At 39.5% G+C, this 20,002-nt stretch overlaps 1 protein-coding gene across 9 annotated transcripts in view; it reads right to left on the minus strand.

Annotated features, from left to right (window-relative positions):
- Nucleotides 1–20,002, minus strand: part of dgka (diacylglycerol kinase alpha) — an 82,197-nt gene that overhangs the window by 36,820 nt on the left and 25,375 nt on the right. For 5 of the 9 annotated variants that reach the window (XM_012957810.3, XM_012957811.3, XM_012957808.3 and 2 more), the window contains one exon: nucleotides 83–173. In XM_012957810.3, the coding sequence (XP_012813264.1) occupies nucleotides 83–155 (73 nt within the window). In that variant the 5' untranslated portion in view covers nucleotides 156–173. Of the gene's footprint in view, nucleotides 1–82; nucleotides 174–2,295; nucleotides 2,376–6,400; nucleotides 6,576–20,002 lie in introns of those variants that run through there. The other 4 variants (XM_012957812.3, XM_012957813.3, XM_018091693.2 and 1 more) reach the window with 2 other exon arrangements.

Genomic DNA, 20,002 nt, shown 5'->3' on the forward strand with positions numbered 1-20,002 from the left:
AACCTGAAGGTCTGAAAAGCAGGGGGCGTTAAGGGGGGGCTACAAGTAGGGAGAAGCTGTAGAAGGACAGGTGTGTACTCACAATCAATGTACTTCTGCAGTTGGGTGAAGTCCTCCGGGCTCAGGATTGCCCACTCCTTGTTCTCGTCGCTCATACTGGCTCTGCGACAACCCTGCGGCAACACAGCAAGAGGAGGTGAGGCAGCTGATCCAAAGCAAGCAGGAAAGGCAGAGATAATGAGAGGGGGGAGCTGGGATGGATGGGGTGTGATTCTGGCTCAAACCTTGGATTACATATTAGCTGAACTAACACATTTTCCCAGAGTTTCACTCAATCACTGCGCTGCCGCTGCTGCTGCAATAATGAGCCAGATTAAGTGGCAGTGTGACAGAAAGCAGAGGAGGAGGCATCAGAGTGAGCAGAATGGGCATATATAGAGCCTGGGGATATTGAGAGACACGTTGTTTAAATACTGGCTGATGTGGAAGTTCAAAAGTGATGGAAGTGTCCTTTTAGACACTCATACACAGGAACATATAAATGCCATACAGAATTGTCTCATCATACATCACAATGCATGTAAAATACACACAGCACAGACACATTATATACACACACAAATATTGATATTTATATATATAGATATACACATGCATACTGTCAGATTTTGTATATACACACACATATATAAATATTATAATGGTAACAAGTAGTAATCTTCGTAGTGGTAGCGAAGATTTATCACAGGCAACTAATCTCATATATACATACATGCTCCGTACTTATCTCATTCACGCTGGAGGGGTTCTGGGGGGTGCTCTCTAGTGTGCACATATAGGCACAATGCAGCCCATTAGACCATTTTTCACCATTAGTTCAATAAACAGGGTTTGTGCTGAACATATGACTTGAAGGTATATGTATGGTTTTTGTTATTTCTTGCATTAACAATGCAAAATCTGAAATTCTAAAGGTACAAAATATACAGATTACTTGTTTAGAGGAGGAGTCGTCTGTTTAAACAACCCCCTCTTATCCCTAAACTGAAATATTTGTCATTATATAGAGCACTGTTTCCCAGCTTTTTTCTGGATCCTGTGTAGCCTAGTTTATGTAAGTATGCTTTTGCTGTATGTAACATGGCCAGGTTTAAATTACTAGATATATTCTGTGGGCAGTTGGCTACTTATTACAACTTATGGCTATATGCTTGAGTAATTAACAATACCCCTAGCTTTTAAAGTGCTCCGTTTCCAAATCCCCAAATGAATCAAAAAAGTACAGAACAATGTATGCAATTTTAGCCAAGTCCTTACTTAGTGAGCATTAAAAGCCCTCCATCTCCCAGAAAGGTGCAAGCATTATCTCACAGCTCCCACCATGCCCTAGGCAAACCGAGCACATATTACCGATTCCCATCATGTCCATGCACCCTACATCCTAGAAAACTTTTGGAAACCAGAATAACCCAAGCACTCTAAGCAAAAACACAGTGATATATAATAATTCATAGCAGAACTAAGCAGAAAAACAGAAATTCATGTCACCTCTTACCACATCCTATATACTGTGACCAAATACACAGCAAGCCCCATATGCCCTAGAAAAGCAGAGAGCACTTAACATAAGCTCCAGTACACAGTGGGCAATGAGATCGTAATGAATCCAAACTCTAGTCACAATCCTATACTAACCAAGAAGGATCAATTTAATAGAGATAAATGCTATTCAATGTAGCATTACTAAGAGTATGCACATTTTCCACAAACAGTAACCAATAGCAATCAATCAACAATTAGCTTTGATCTTAATAATAAACAAAGTAAATGTCTGATTGGTTTACTGTCCTAGGCAAATTTTCACAGTGTTAATGAATAACCCTAGAGATGTATCATGCAATACTCCCTTTGATTCCTACATACTGTGGCTTCAATAACTGCTGGCACAGTAAGCATTACATAATTAATACCAACTAATAAAAAAAATAAACATCACAGCTACATAATAACCAATCCAACCTAATTATAACCAAATGTCTTGTACATGTTACAATGAAAGTAGTGAGGTGGAGCACAAAATGAGAAAGTATCAAGGTCCATGTGATGTACAGTGCTCCCAGCTTCCAGCTATTCTGTATGATGCTTAAAATGTAAGCAATAAACTACATTTCCCACTACATCCTACAGAAGCAAAGTAAAGAAGAAAAACTGTGCAAGTTCCCACACATGCTATTACAAGCCCAGTTTTTCTCCAGTCTGATAAAAGAGTAATGAAAGCATAATGTTCCAGTTTACCCAAAATGTAGCCGTGTCCTGTACACTGAGCAGGTTTCTCCTGCCTTAAGCAAGTCCTCTTTGTAGTGAGCACATCCTTCCATCCTGTAGCATTTTTACTCAATAAACTGGCCCCTCCTGACATGCTCTTCTTATACCAATCACTGACGGACTGAGTACATGTTCTCTTGTCTGTATGCATGGGGACCGGGGGAAGAAAAACACAATGCACTTTCCCTAAATTGCTTAATATCTCTCTTCTTCACTAACTGCCCAAAATGTGTCTGTCACTGGCAGCCAAAAGTTAAAATTAAAGGCTCCGCACAGCAATTGGAGGGTTAACTGACAATTCTCTTTCCTGCTCTCCCTTTTTTTTTAAAATATTTAATCATTTTTTTTTCTAGGGAGAAAAAGAATATTTTATAGCATTTATCAATCTCCAGGGAACACAGCACTACAAAAAACATTATCAGTTTACTGAAGGGAGTTGCTTTTGAATGGGTTGGCAGCATGCTTAGCCTAATGGCTTGCTAATAGCCTGCATAACAGAACCACTGACTAAATATAATGGGGAGAAGCACTGCCAGGATAAATGAATGGATTGGATATGACAGGGCATTCATCAAAGAAAGGCCCAAAAATATGTACTGGGGCATAAAATGTAAACCAGGAAGATGGTTCAACCTGCAGCCCTCCAGCTGTTGAGGTACAACAACCGTGTAGTACATACAATAAAAGTGCAACAATAGTATATGTGTATATATATATATATTTATACATACATACATACACATCAAAGGTGGTCTGCGCACTAAATATTCGTGTTTCTCAAAGTGCTTTAGTTCATAAATTTCACCAATGTTTTGGCTGCTGCTTTGAGCCACATCTTGGCCCAAGGGTTGCCACCTGTCCAGTTCTAACCAGACAGCCCAGTTTCCAAAAGGGCTGTCCGGGTCAAAAACATCTGCCTGTTTCCCCGATTTGGAAAACCAGGCAGGACTCTTTGACATATCCCCTCCCCTGCAGCATCATAGCCCAGCCCATGTGATGTCACTGCCCTGCCCAGTGATGTCATGCCCCTCCCCCTGCCCAGAGTTAGCAACCGCAAAAGGTGGCAATCCTAGTTGGACCTCTTTAGCAACTGTAGCTTTCCTGTGTTGAAGAGTTCTTTTATTTCTTGACCACTGGGCCCAAAGCTTGGAGAATACTCTTTTGGGACCTGAAGCAGAAGTCTGCAACCTGTAGCCTTGTGGCGTGCTACCACTATATGACATTTGCCAGCATCCTACTGTTACCAGTAAGGTATATTTGAAATGCAACAGGAAAACAATTTGAAACAGAGAAATAAAAATCTCAAGGGGATGTGCAAGCAGATTTAAACACCCAAAGCCAGAAGAAAAAAAGAGATCCCCACAAAGCAGCACTTGTAGTGGGACAGCATAGAAGTGCCACAGTAACAGAAGGGATAATTGCCTCTAGTAAGAGACTATCACAGTGGAATAGCAGGTATAGTAGGGAGAGATGGTGCCTATAGTAGCAGTCGAATAATAGCCTCTAGGAAGGGACTGTGGCTGTGGGATAGCAGGTATAGTAGGGAGAGATGGTGCCTATAGTAGCAGTGGGATAATAGCCTCTAGGAAGGGACTGTGGCTGTGGGATAGCAGGTATAGTAGGGAGAGATGGTGCCTATAGTAGCAGTGGGATAATAGCCTCTGGGAAGGGAATGTGGCTGTGGGATAGCAGGTATAGTAGGGAGAGATGGTGCCTATAGTAGCAGTGGAGGGATAATAGCCTCTGGGAAGGGACTGTGGCTGTGGGATAGCAGGTATAGTAGGGACAGATGGTGCCTATAGTAGCAGTGGAGGGATAATAGCCTCTGGGAAGGGACTGTGGCTGTGGGATAGCAGGTATAGTAGGGAGAGATGGTGACTATAGTAGCAGTGGAATAATAACCTCTGGGAAGGGACTGTGGCTGTGGGATAGCAGGTATAGTAGGGAGAGATGGTGCCTATAGTAGCAGTGGGATAATAGCCTCTGGGAAGGGAATGTGGCTGTGGGATAGCAGGTATAGTAGGGAGAGATGGTGCCTATAGTAGCAGTGGAGGGATAATAGCCTCTGGGAAGGGACTGTGGCTGTGGGATAGCAGGTATAGTAGGGACAGATGGTGCCTATAGTAGCAGTGGAGGGATAATAGCCTCTGGGAAGGGACTGTGGCTGTGGGATAGCAGGTATAGTAGGGAGAGATGGTGACTATAGTAGCAGTGGGATAATAGCCTCTGGGAAGGGACTGTGGCTGTGGGATAGCAGGTATAGTAGGGAGAGTTTGTGCCTATAGTAGCAGTGGGGGGATAATAGCCTCTAGGAAGGGACTGTGGCTGTGGGATAGCAGGTATAGTAGGGAGAGATGGTGCCTATAGTAACAGTGGGATAATAGCCTCTGGGAAGGGACTGTGGCTGTGGGATAGCAGGTATAGTAGGAAGAGATGGTGCCTATAGTAGCAGTGGGATAATAGCCTCTGGGAAGGGACTGTGGCTGTGGGATAGCAGGTATAGTAGGGAGAGTTTTTGCCTATAGTAGCAATGGGAATAATAGTCTCTGGGAAGGTGATGAAGTGACTGTGTCTGAGGGATCCATCTCCTTAGTGAGAAGGGGTTGTGGAATATCAGGCAAGCAAGCAGGAGGGTGCAACAGTACTAGAAATTAAAGCTGGTAGGAGTAGAACTTTATAACATGGCCTTCTCAAAAATAGAGGAGGATAGGCCAATATTTTTTACTGAATGTGTGGCACCACTATGCTTAGGTAAAAGACACTTTATTAAGCAACATTTCAACAAATTTAAACTCAATGAAAAATTAACATTTTCTTTTAAAGAGACACAGTAAACATTTACAAAGCTGATTATACTGGAAAAACTGTCAAGGACATTTTGCTGCTGGAAAAGTGAATAATACAGCCCATGTCACAGACAAGGCGTGCTATTAGAACATCATTATTTTAGTTCTATAACAAAGAAAACAGACTAAGAGCAAATTTGTTTGCCAGGGGATGCCCAAGTCCCACTCATGCGTTGTCCCTTCAGTAAGCATTCACAGCATACATGAACAGGCTTACCTCTTTGCACCTGCAAGTGACAACTCTTGGGGGGAAGGTAAGGCACAACTTGCTAAACACAGCTGTAAAGAGCCATGTTTGGAGCACTTTGCACTTTAATCCCCATAGTAAATGAGCTTTCAAGCATCCAGAGACATAATAATGCAGATATTAGACCCAGAAGCTAATGAGAGACCCAGGTGCATAGGATGCCCTGTGGGGGTACTGATAAATATAGCAGTTTTGGTATTTGTGTGTGTGAAACAGTCAAGCTTTGGCTTTTGCTATGATGCGTGCCCAATAACTTTCAAGCACACCAATGCAGCCCCCTGTGTTGATAACCTCAGCTGTTATGAGATGCTGGAAGTTCTGTTGCAGCTGAATAATGCACTTGTTTCCTATTCCTGTATGAAATAGTAACATCAAGATTCCATTCAGATACAGCAATAGAAACACTCTAACAAATGTGTTCTGTTTATCATGCTGCCAAAAATCCATTCCTCGCTGAATTAATTACATCCTGTTGTTTTTATCTATGAAATACCATCTCTGACCAAGAAGTACAGAGAGCAATGTGAAAATGGGTACCAACATAGTTATTTTTATTTTATATATTATATAATTCTATATTAAATGGATTTTAAGTTATGATTCCCCACCATTCTTTTGTTTTTTACCTACAATTCAGTGGTTTTTTTTTTCCAGAATTCCAACATAATAGTAAGTGCCTAATATCTAGTAAAATCTGCCACGAACCTGAGTGATTCACAAAGCTGAGACACACATTTTAATAATAGGCATGAACTGTAGTGCCAGACAGAAAAATGAGCAGGTGTGCCTATTCCATGATGTTGGGGTAGACGGAAGTGAATCAGTGCATATACACCGGTAGTGACATGGCCCTAAAATATTCAATACACTGGTTCTAATTGATTATTTGGGGATTGCTCTGCCTCCTGGCTTTACTTTCAGACTCACTCAGTCACACTCAGTCACACAGGCCCCTCTGGGAGTTCCTTCCTGGTAGCCTTACTTCTGTGTCAGAGAGACCTTCCTAATATTTTCATCACAATTAAATATCTTTTCACTTGACAGCCTTCCTATGGAAAGTCAGCTCCAATACGTGAGCTGGACCAATGGAGTGGAGTGTGTAGTCTGCCCATTGCTTCCAAAACACTCCACCTTTCCAGACTCAACAGTAAGATTCTCTGAAAAGAAAAAAACATATTTCCTGTTTAGCAACACCTACTGTATATGACATAGGTGGCAGCTGTAAGCGTGATTTATAAGGCTATATATTACAGGGATATTCATGGATATTGAGTATTAAAATAAAAGTGACCATACAAAGACAGGAGACCAGAGGTTAAGCTCCTTCATATGACTCACTGAACTTTTTGGTGCACATATATGGTCAATGGAATGGTGGGGTAAGCATACAGGAAATTCTCATCTTTTGAAATAGAAAACAATTCCAAATAGTTTTATCTCTGGCAGTGTTTTAAATAATTCTATTGTACTATCTGTATATAGAGAAATAGGGGGAAGGAGGGAAAACATTTGCAGGAGCACATCAGAACAAAAGACCATGCTGTGTGGGTGCTGGAACAAAATAGAGGAAAATATTTCCATGGCCCATAGGACTTACAAAAATGTCTTGGCAAAAATGCAATATCTTGATGGTGGTGCTGCAGTGTAAATACTAGCGATTATTATCAGATTCTATTGAGGAGTGAGCAAAACTGAACTATTCTCTTAAAACAACCAGAACAATAATCCATCAGGTCTCTGTCAGGACCCACAAGTCCCATCTGGAATGCTATTGTTCCATTTTTCATTCACCCAAGCAGTCCAAGCAGTTAGTTTTTCCATTGACCTTATGCATAAACTATTTTCTTTACATTCAGAGATGGTAGGCCATCATCTTTTCCAGCCCTTGGCAGGGGAACATATAGCTGAGCAGCAGACGTCAGCTCAAGTCGGTGGATATTTTTAGACTTGTTATGGATACATATGTGTGTTTAACAGAAGCTGGAAATTTAAATACAGAGCAACACTAAAATACAAATGACCCTGCATGAAATAGCCAGTGAAAACATTCAAATATTTAAATAGAAAATCAGGGCTGATGTTTCAGGTTAGAGGCCTAGGCACTGCTGAAATGATGGAGCCCCAAAAATTAATGTAAACAGGGATGTTCCACCTGTGACTCCATGTTTAGCTGCCAGTGGATACTACACAATACAATTTGCCCATTGTGATTTATTAACATGTCTTTCCTAAGGGAAATGATATAGCTGGCAACAAATCTCCTCAAAAATGTCTGCATTGCATTACTGCCATCGATTCGGCTTTATCATGGGGAAACTTGAAAGCAGGCATTTCCCACACGAATTGATGCGAGTACTGTAATTTACTTGGGGCAATTACAATATTAGTGAAGGGCAAGGCATTTTTGGGAAGATTTGTCATCTGCGGTAGTGAATTTTTTAACATGGGTGACAAGCAGGGCCGGAACTATTGGTAGGCAGAAGAGGCACCTGCCTAGGGCGCAACCTCTCCTGCGCCGCTGCTTGTCATTACGCGGTGGGGGCAATGACTCCCACCCCTGACTTGACGAGACTTCGCATGCGTGCAAACGCAAGGGGGGAGGTGCAGGTGGCCGACTGGGTTGCCTAGGGCGCCCGGTCGGCTTGGCCTGCCCCTGGTGACAAGTGTCATTGCCCTAAGGGGATCTTTAGGCTAATGCCTACGCTAAAATCAGGGCTCTTCAATGTCTGCACCTACAGCCACTGCAACCATTACTGCCACCTAGTACACTATATTTATTCTGCAGAAAGCATTACCATACCTGAGTAAAGAGCCTTAGAAGCTTTCTCTGTTTGTTTAAGATAGCAGCTGCTATTTTAAGTAGCTTCCTGCTGCAGCTCTAGCTTTTGTAGCTCAGACTACACACCAAGGGTGGGGGGAGTGAGTTTTATGAATTCTTATGGGAGGAGGGAGCAGTAGAGGGGAGAGAGCTGTGCAGACTCTGGCCCCTGGAATGAAGAATTTGTCTGAGAGAGGAAGTCAGATACCTAAGAACATGTTTACAAAAAAGGTAGACAAGAAATCTTGTGTTTTTTTCATAGAGGACTCTGAGCTTTCTCAGTTTTTACCTTTCCTTCTCCTTTAAGAGGCAGGACCAGGCTATGACATTATGCTATTAAGAAGGCAGCATCACACAACATTATATCTATGTTTAAAATTTCAGCTCATTTGCTATAATAACAGAGGTGCTTAATTAGTGCAGTTCCCAATAACAGCCAATTGGCAAGTGGTTTTGAGCAGTCCCAGCACTTGTTAGATTTAGCAGTTATCGTTCTAAATCAGTTCCACACTTATACATTATAGCTACAGTCCACAGTACCTGCCCTGTCTTTTATTATTAGTACCTCTGGTATATAACTAGTGACTCTCCAAAGAGACACTCCCTTATGTACAGTGCTCATTAATAAACTGTCACAATTCATAAATGTGAGGAAATGTCACAAAACATCTTTATAGGCTTTACTTAAATGCTATTTATTTGAGGTGTCTGAAATATAAGAACCAACACCCAGCTGTTTAGTGCTACCAACAAAAGTAAAATTTTATAGTGCTGCTCTGCTTCGCTCTGGAGTAAAGGTGATATGTGTAAAGGCCATACCTGTTACAATAACAATCTTCATTCACTCCACTAATGTTAAGAGCTCAGTCGTCAGATATGTATGTGGAACAATAGAATTCTACCCCTATCTGACAATTCAGCATTAACCTACTGCTGATGTTAGGGCGCCTGATCAAAATGTTACACCCTTGCTAATCAATGAGGCAACTGATATCCAAGGCTTTTGTCTCTTCAACCAACCAGACATGCACCGGATACCATATGAAACCTTACAAAATCTTCAGCCTATTGATATTTGAAGCCTTTTGGCTCACCCAAACAGTTTCTAATACTCCTGCAAGTAAGTCAGTAGCATAACAAGTTATTGGACCTCACAGCAAAATGATTTGCAGGCCCCTATAACATTTGGAAATCCGGTGGGGGGGGGAGTTCTATCTCCCCCTTCAGTGTCGGACTGGGGTGCCAAGGGCCCACCAGAAAACCTTAGACCTTAGGCCCACTCTCCCCTTCTCTGATCATTCACTTTCTTTAATCTCTTAATTACTTCTTTTTACATACTGTTATCTATCCTTTCCCACATTTCTTCTGTTTCTTCTCATATAGAATTGAGTAATGGCCATGGTATAGGCATATAAGGCAAATGGCTGGGTGAGCAGGAGGGCCCACTGACACCTGGGCCCACCGGGAGTTTTCCTGGTATCCTGGTAGGCCAGTCCGACACTGTCCCCCTTACCCAATACCTATCCCATACTAACACTTACCCATCATCCTCCCTTCCTCTACTCTCAGGGAATTGTTGATTTGTATCTGCAATATCTATGGACTTTTTTCAGAATTTTTTTTATACTCCCTTTTCTTTTCTATTTTATCTCGTAATGTTTAAATCAATAAAGAACTATTAAAAAAAATGAAAAAGAGTTTATGGAGTATGGCATCTGGAACCTACCCATCATTTGAGTTTTTCTGGCATAAAAGAGTTGTGGATCTCAATAAATCCTGACTACTGATTTAGATTCTATTTTGTACTCATAGTCCAATATGAAATCAGGATGAGGTCTTATCTCTAATGTTTAAAAAATGTCCCTCAAGCCAAAGGCATAAAACATACATTTTTGTAACTGTGTATATTTATTGTTTTGTTTATTGCGCTGTCTGTTTGATTAATAATATGCATATGTCTGAATTGTAATTGATGTTAATATTGGATGGATGGATGTTAATAATCCAAAAGGTGCATTTGTGGGACAAACAGAGTTGCAGTTACACAAAATGCGAGCAGAGGAACAGCTGGAATATAAGTAACAGCTGGGGGGCTGCAGGGAAGACAAGCCTATTATTATATCCTTTTAAATTGCAATGGTACATTATTCTTTATATTGCTTGGATTATGTCACAACTTGCATATATTGTTTTGTTATCTCTCTTTCATCAGAGAGTTGTTATTATAACAATACAGGCATGTAATCTCTTATCTGGAAATACAATATCCAGAATTTTCGATAAATCTGTCCCTAGCTTGACTTGACCCCTGATAAAATACCATGACCATAGTGAGTTGATAGTAGACTTGTCCCTAGATTGTAAGTTCTATGTGAAGTGCAGCAGAATATGTTGCCACTTATTTTTCACCAATACACCAATTTTTTTAAATGCAAATTTCTTAGCTTTGCTACAAGCAGTTATCTCTTGAATCTTAGCCCTAGGGGTAATGCACAACAGGGCAGATTTGAGCATTTTGTCAGAAAGTGTTTTGTAGCTTAGTGGGAGAGGGACAAAATACTTTAATTTTCCTCCCATTTAGGGAGGGAGAAATTTGCATTTACTTTGAGAGTTTTCCTATGATCTACAATGCACTTGAAAACGCCCTGTCTGCAGGGTCCAACCAGGCCTACATCCTATGTGTGTTTAATTAGCAGGAACAGTGAAAAGTCAAATCAATGGTCTCCTAAAAGGTATTAGAGCCCACAATGCAAGGGATGATAAACTGAATTTTTTTTATACATTATATTTATATAAATAGCATTAAAAAAAGAACAAGCAAGCTGACAGCAATAAACTAATGCTTTCATGTTGCAGCTATTTGCAATTATAGAAAGTTGGAGATGTGCATTTTGGTTTGGCCCTATGACCAGAGAGAGTGAGAGAGGTTAGAAGGCATTACTGCTCTGTCTGGCACTTAATCTCACTGCCGGAATGGGACCGGTACTGAGGAAATCAATTACACAGCTTGTTCTGCACTCACAACTCTTATGGAAACTTTTAGTGACTTATGTTTATTTCATGTTCATTTACTTAAAAATACTGGAAACACAGAAGCCGCAGGTTACTTCCAATTGTATTGTGGTGCAAGAGATTCGACATCCCTCCCAAGAGAGAATAATTTACCCCCTATAGTAAATCATAAGGATATTAGAATAGAAGTCACTGAGGAGTTCTATGACACAAAAGACATCACTGAGCACCAATTATAACTGATTACATCACTAAGTGCTGTTTTAGGATGTATTTTATGTGGCATTGTGTCACACTCCCTGGCCTTGCCCAGATCAGTCTTTTGTGCAAACAGTATGCATAGGTGTCATAGCCGGTGGCTCAGATATGTGGGGTTCTTTAGTGGGTTCTCCAATAACCACTGCAGGACTGCAATAAAGACGCCCAGCAAGGAAGCAAAAGACTCACATCTATCAGGTAATGCTCTTTTTGATCAACATCTTAACCCTGGAAAAGCTTTTGGTTGCCAGTCTTACTTATGGCTTCAGAATTCAGAAAGATCCAACCTCGCTTTCATTTATTTCCAGTTTATGCAAAAATAAAGCTGGAAATGCAGTAAAAGTGGCACACAAAACTGCAGTTTAAAATATTGTAATATATTAAAACTGATGGATTGTTATTCTTCTGGCAGCACCAACTTCAATAGGTATTTTCAGCTGAATAGCCAATTTGTTTTACATAGGATAATAATCACATGAAGAAAAAAGGCATGTGAGACCTTAGAAGTGACAAATGATAGAAAGTAGTTTGCACTAAAGCAGACAGAATCCAACTTAAAATGTCAAATCTGAAAGGGGCATGCATTATTAATGGCAATGCAGACAATGGCACTTCAGCAATTTCACCTTGTAGAATGTATATTGGAATGCTAATGATTAACAAGATCTTAGCTGAATAAAACTTACAGACTATATATATCTGCAGCTATATGTTTTGAAAGACAGCACACTTTGCACCAGGTAGTGGGTAATTCCACTTGTGTTTCTATATATTGACAGAAATTGATACAAAACATTGTATAGGATATTTCATTACAGTAGGGACCCACTGGTCCAGAATACAGTTATTATATAATCAATAAAATGGCAGATTTATCAAAGCAAATAAGCAGGGCTTTTGGGCAGTTGCATCTAAGAAGCTCTACCAGGCGTACATTGATGGACAATGTAACTGGGCTACATAATGGTTGGATCTTGGCTATGAACCCTTAGCCCTTCATATGTTGGCTAAAAGTGAGTTCCAAAATGAATATAGAAATGCACATAATTCCATGCTGATTTAGAGAATCTCTTCAGCCTTTCAGCTGTTATGAAAGGTAATGGAAGTGGAGAACTGCCACCCACATGTCCTGTAAAGCACTCATTAGAAGAACTACATGTCACATCATCTGTATTATGAACTATCCTAATAAAACTAGTGTTAGTTGTAGTTAGCAGTATGTTGTTAGATACTTCATGGAATTCTAAGCAAAACAGGAATCTAGAATCAGGCTTATTGTGTTCAAATAACACTACATTTATGTTTGTTAAATAAACATAAATATTTGAGATTAAGAAAGAAAAAAATCCAATCTCTGCACTACTACAAAAAATAGGTGTATGGAGCTTCATTTAATATAGTTTATTATACCCTTAGACACCATGGCTAAAATTATGTACTACGACCATCATAGCTGACCCAGCTACTGGATGATAGTTAAAGAACTTGAGTGGCCTGCACAAAGCCCGACTGATCATCTGTGGGATGAATCTGAACACTGACTGTGAGCCAGGCCTGATATCCACATTAGCATCCAATCTCACTAATGATCTGCTGGATGAATGGATGAAAAATTCCACCAACAATGTTCCAAAATCTAGGAGAAAGTCTTGACTGAACACATCGGCAGCACTGACATCATCGAGGCCATGTTCACCTTCAAATGACCTGCATTTTAGAGGCTATGAGTAGCTACATATGCTTTGTGGCATGGAGGTGCCATAGAAAGACATGGGAGGTCAGTGGGCACTGCCCTGTACTGAATGTCATACAATATGTAAGTACAGTTGTGAAGGGAAAATCGTTTTCTCTACTGTACTCACCCCAGTACTTTATCAGCTTTAAGATCTGACAGTATTCCAGCCTCACCTATGCTAGTTATGTTAGCACAGTACAAAATCAGGTGTTTGGCTGCCCTTTTAGTCTGTCTAAAATAAAAGTGGATTAAAAGGAATACCATGTGCTGCTAAGTTGCCTTAAATCTCTGCTTTAACCAATATAGTATCTGACATTGGTTATTTCAGCAAATACTGCCACATGCAATGCCCATATTCCTCCATACACTGCAAGAAATAATTTAAAAAAAACTGGTATCCACTATATGGTACAAATATGCTGTTCTGCAAACAGTGTCAGACTGGGACCCCAGGGGCCACCAGAAAAACTTAGACCACAGACCCACTCTCCAAACTATTTTCCTCCTTTCCTCGCCAAACCTTTTTATTCTCCTAGTCTTTTTAATTTACATGCTAGCATCTTTTCTACCTTCTATTTCTCCTTTTTGTTCCCATTCAGAAATAGGGAATGTCCATGAACTAGGCCAAATGGTCAGAAGCTGGAGGGCCCACTGACACCTGGCCCAATGGGAGTTTTCCTGGTATCCTGTTGGGCCAGTCCGACACTGTCTCAAAAACCACCACAAGGGTAATATCTAACCTTTCTAACCCTTTAAATGACAGAAGAGTATGTACAAATGGTCACTGGAATTAGAAGTAAAAGCAAATTTCAAAATGACAGAGCAACTAAATGAATGCCTTGAAAGAGAAAAAGCAATTGTGGAGAAAAAGTAATAGCTGCCCTAACCAGCAAGGAACACCTTAGAGGCTAAAGGAGAATAAAGTCCATCACAAGCAGTATATTGAGGAAGAGATGAATACTGTCAGTTTCTCTTATCTTAGCGAAAGCATGATGAAAGGGAGCAGGCATTTTATTCCGAGACAAGAGAGACAGGAGCAGGTGCATCTCAGAGTAAATTAGCTCTGGTTCACGGAACAAGACATATAAGAATATACTCATATATTGCCACTCACAGATGGATAAAGTAATGCGTAATGTCATAGTGCTAGATGTTGTTAAACTTCCTACACACCGAACATCCTTCTGATGTCAGTGGGATGCTGGGATTTGTATTTCAGCAACATCTGGGGACCAAAAGGTTAACTATTACTATTAACTGCATGGGAATTTTTAAAGAAGCATACTGGTCAAAGTCTAAAGAATAAGTGGGATAAAGCCATCCGCAAAGCACAAGGTAATGTAGAATTTAGGTGCCTTTGTAACTGTTTTCCTTTCCTGAGTAGAACATACAATGGTACCTGGGGCTGCACTGTACATTACTACACAAGAGGGGGTTGTAGGAGCACTGCAAGGCTAAATAGAATATACAAAATTAGCTACAAGCATCCAGGAGACACTTATCCCAAGAAAGGCTACTATGCACGGGAGTACCAGCCTTTGAAAATTATGTCCAGAGGTAAATAGTTAGGACCACCATATGGGGTTTACCTTGATATGGTATGGTGGATTACCAATCTTATGATCATAATTTTGTAACTAAAATACATGTACTAGCACAGATACTAATTTACTTATGAAACAAGGGACCAGGGAATGTCCATTGATCAACCCCCCTCTCTTTTTTGTATGCTTGTAGCTAATTTGCCCAGATCAGTCTATAGGCCATAGTATCTAGTTTACGAGAAAATTGTGTCTCTGGGAGAACATTCTAAGGTACTGGTTTTCAGACTTATTGGTTTATGACCCATACCTACACCAGAAAATATTGCTCAGCCATTCAGTTCCACTTCAAAGAATAGTGAAGATAGAAAATAAAATTACTTGACCATCAAACAGAAGAGCAAGTCTCACACTTTAGCATTCTGCTAAAGTCTCACAGTAAGGGCGAAGACACACGGAGTGATTAATCGCGGCGACTTTCCAAAAAGTTGTGGTGACTAATCCACAGAACGCAAATGCGTGAACGAATTGTCGCTGCAATGACATTAAGTTCAATTGGCGGTAAGTCGCTGCGATTAGTTGCCACAATCAAATTAATTAAAAGTCCTAAGGGTGAAGACACACAGAGCTACTAGTAGCAGCTACTTGTCGTGGCTACAGAAACAGACAATGCTGATCATTTACTGATAATTGTCTCTACGTGTGTTTTGGCAGAGGCATTTCTCAATATTGTCTATAGTAGCCGTGACAAATAGCTGCTACAATGTAGCCCCATGTGTCTTCACCCTTACTGGCTCTTAGGCTGGTCCCTGTCAGCCATTGCTCCAAATCCCAGTGAAAATATTTGGCTGGCTCTTTGCAGCTGCTACTCCCACCCACCTGCATTGTGGACGGATTTGACTTTGGTGGTAGAAGTGGATGGGGTTGCAGCTGGCAGCAGCAGCAGGCAGACAATGTACTGAGATATAATTATTATTATTATTATTATTAACATTTATTTATGAAGCGCCAACATATTCCTCAGCGCTGTACTGTATTCTGTCATTTCTGCTTAGCTCTAACATATCTTTCCATTGGTTTTGGCACATTTCTATATGTTTATTCTAGTACTGTATAATATGAGTTTCAATCTCTTGACATATCAAGAATTCAAAAAACCTACTTCATTAAAGTCATTTTAGGTCAACATTTCAACACCACACAGGGGGATCTTCCTCGGGACAAGAACACACCACAAGTGTGCCAACAGACATTTATAACTACCAATACTTCGCCCTAATACAGTAAAAACATGAATCACAGCATATATACACATTATATGACACTTAAACAGCACAGGTAAGTATTTAGGTTGAACAGTGCCCATTTTTTCAATGCAATATGATTAATGACAAAGTAGCTGTCTGGATCTATCACCCATTCTGTTGTGCTTTTTTATCTGCTCAATTACCATAGCAAACAAACTAATTAAATGGTGATTTAGCGCAAATTGCAGATCTTCAACTTTACAATAACTTTTAGTAAGATATAGAAGGCAGTATTCTAACACAGTTTGCTATTAGTCTTTATAGGGTCTTACTTTGTATTCCTTTACTGCTAGATAAAATATTACCAAGGGTTAGGATTTTTTGTTTTCTATAGATATTTACATATTATTTTATCTAGAAAATCTTTTCTCCCTGCATAGAGTACCATTAGGAAGTAAAGTATAGGTCATAGATATCTTTCCACCTATTAGTCATTTATTAAAAGGTCCAAATTGAAAAGAACGAATGAAAAAAGACATAGAATAAATGAGAAAACAGTGTCTATTTGGTCCTGTCACACAAATGCCAGCATCAGAAAAACACGAAAACCTCTAAACCATGAAGCAAAGAAGAATCTTCCACTTGCAAAAGGGACTTCTCTCATTGACTTCTGCAAGATCTTAAGGGGTTTTAGATGGTGTATTTTTGCTTTCGGATTTGTCACGGTTTTTTCACATAATAAATCACAAAAAATATTTTTTTCTGCAAGAAAATCGTATTCGTAACACAAAATGTAAAGAAAAAAAAACAACTACCTTAGTAAATGCCCCCATAGAAAATGTATGTGTTCAACTGCTCAGAGCAGAGTTTCCTAACTATCAGACTGTGCATTTTTCATCAAGTAAATATACACAGGTCAAGGTTTAAAAGATTTTCCATGCCATCAGTATCCTTCTTTTGCAACTATTTTGCTGGATTGCAGCTAAAGAAAACAGTAATATGTACATCTGATTTTATAATTTACACTGAGTATATTTATTTAGTGAAAATGTAGATAGCAAACTGTTATTACTACTGCCATCACAATCGTTTACCAGGCCAAATATCACTTTAGAGAGACAAAAAGCTCTGCTTACAAAGTTTGGTCTAATTGTAGGTACCTAAGGGCTGATCACTGCTGAACATGCAACTTCTATTGTCTCTTTAAGGGCTCTGGCACACGGGGAGATTAGTCGCCCGCGACAAAACTCCCTGTTCGCGGGCGACTAATCTCCCCGAGTTGCCTTCCCCGAAATCGCAGAAAAAGACTCACGAGCCTTTTTCGGCGATTTGCGCGAAATCGCGCCGCCGCGTGTGCCATCCCACCGACGAATTACATGTTCGCCGGTGGGATGGCAGGGGAAGGCAACTCGGGGAGATTAGTCGCCCGCGAACAGGGAGTTTTGTCGCGGGCGACTAATCTCCCCGTGTGCCAGAGCCCTAAGCCTGCCAGCATTGCTACTGCAATTATGTAAAGTTAATGAATTTATTTATCATAATAATGGGCCCATTGTGACACCATAACTGCAATGAAGGCTGGGTTTACTGTTAACAATGGAGGTTGTGAAGTTATATGGTATAGAACATGTTTGCAGCCAGAAACATTGTATTATTATATTGTAAGTATTATGGTAATATATGTTGCACTCGAATTTTCTCAGAAAGTTCAGAAAATTAATAGTTAAAAACATTATTATCCTTTAATTATATGAAGAACATACAAACCCTATGGAGCCTAGATCCCCTCTGTGCCAACGTGTTGCCATTTATGGAGGTTGATACTGCTTTATTACTGAGAAGCACAGTTCCAGAACCACAACTGGCCCATTTGATTATATCACTTACAATTAGCATATTTATGAACATTAGGACTTTTATTACATTAATCCCTTAACAGAGAAGGAGAGATAGCTCCTACAAATAATAGCATTACATAACTATACTTTTAATAGAAAGGAATCGTTTTCTGTGAAAAGTACTTTTCCAAATTACAATAAGAGAGAGAATTTAGCTACATTTTCAATCTCTAACAATACTAAGGGGGGTTACAAGACATAAAGCAGATTTGTATGTTCCTGAAATACTGGAAAATCTAAATGGTATGCAGAAAGGGATGGGTAGTAAGACAATGTTTTTCGATTATGGAAACAAATGCAAAAGAAAATGCATCCCTGAAGTAAAATAGTTTTTTTTCCAGCAATAGCAGGGTCTGTGGTTGATGCATATTGCTATAAAGAGCTTCCAAGAAACTATTAAGTGCAGTTATGTCATACATGGGCCCTTGAGTTGTTGCAAACAACAATACCCAGCAACCCTGAATTTGTGGTCCACAATAGCTGGTTGGTGCCATAAAGCTGCTATTATTCAGCAACTTTATCTGTACTGACACAACATCAGAGTCGTTTCGGTTCAGGCTTTTTGCTGCCGAAAACCTAATTTTTTCACCCCCCCCCCAATTTTATTTGCGATTTATTATGCGACAAAACCGAATGAAAAAATACGCCAGCTAAAACCTGTTGACATCACATAGAAGTCAATGGCAGATGTCCATTTTGCAACTGTGACATCACATAGAAGTCAATGGCAGATGTCCATTTTGCAACTGTGACATCACATAGAAGTCAATGGCAGATGTCCATTTTGCAACTGGAAGATCTTTCTTTGCTTAGTGTTTTTTTTTTTACGCTGGCTATTGTGCAACAATACTAAAAAAGTTGCGGTTTTCCTGTGACATATCAAAAAAGTTGTTTTTCCACAACTTTATATTATTTGTGCTTTTTCAATTTGGATTTTTTTTTAGAATTGACTGATATTTGTGGAAATTAGTTTATTTGTGGTTTTAAAAAAATATAAAACCATGAATATCTGAATGTTAATATATTACCCCCCAGAAAGTGTGTGTTGTGTAGTGCTACTGTTTTTCCAGCTTAGGTGAGCATAATACATTAGAATAGTGGGATCTGGGTAGAAATATGTTACTTCAGCCTTCAACCTTCTTGTTAGATGTTAACAGTGATTTTATGGAATTAGTGTCATTGTGTGTGTGGCTGGAGATCTGCACATATTTTTGAGCAACAGCAGTTTGATTATCTTAAAGGGGTTGTTTAGCTTTAAATTAACTTTTAGTATGATGTAGAGAGTAATATTCTGAGGCAATTTGCAACTGGTTTTCATTGTTTATTTAGTTATTTAGCTTTTTATTAAGCAGCTTTCCAGTTTGGAATTTCAGGAGCTATCTGATTGCTAGGGCCTAAATTACCCTAGCAACCAGACATTGATTTAAATGAGAGTTTGGAATATGGATAGGAGTGGGCTTTTATATAATAAAAATTAGCAATAATTATAAAATTGTAGCTTTATAGAGCATTTTTTTTAGATATTGGGGTCAGTGATCCAGATGAAAAGTTGCTTAGAATTACTCTTTCTTTAACATACTAAAAGTTGAACCACCTCTTTAAAATGCTATGGTCAATAGCACAGAGGGTGATGTTTCGCATTTTGTTCACACCCTTTTTCAAAATACTAGCTGGCAAAAATGCACTCTACAGCAAAATGTCCTCTATGAAACATTCTCAGATAATTTTCTACTGGAAATGAAGTAGTGAGAGTTTTCAGGCTACAATTACCAGACAAGCTTCTGTACTGACATTTTCAAGCAATCCTCATAGACAGCAATGGAGGGCTGTTTTGAGTGATTTAATGAATTTTTAGTGAGGGTAAAAATGCAACAGACAAATCAAGAAACATGAAGTAAATGTAGAATATATATATTTTGCTCTTTATATTTAAATTAGGAAATGTATGTATATTGGTCCTTTAATTCCCTGAATGAAAAAAATCTACCAGAAATGGAAGAACTACTTTTTAATTTGTGTAGAGTGCCATGCCAGCACCATGTGTTCCCATAAGTTAATATGGAACCCAAAATAGAGAA

This window comes from Xenopus tropicalis, chromosome 2 (genome assembly GCF_000004195.4).
Source record: "Xenopus tropicalis strain Nigerian chromosome 2, UCB_Xtro_10.0, whole genome shotgun sequence".
Classification (NCBI taxonomy): Eukaryota; Metazoa; Chordata; class Amphibia; order Anura; family Pipidae; genus Xenopus; species Xenopus tropicalis.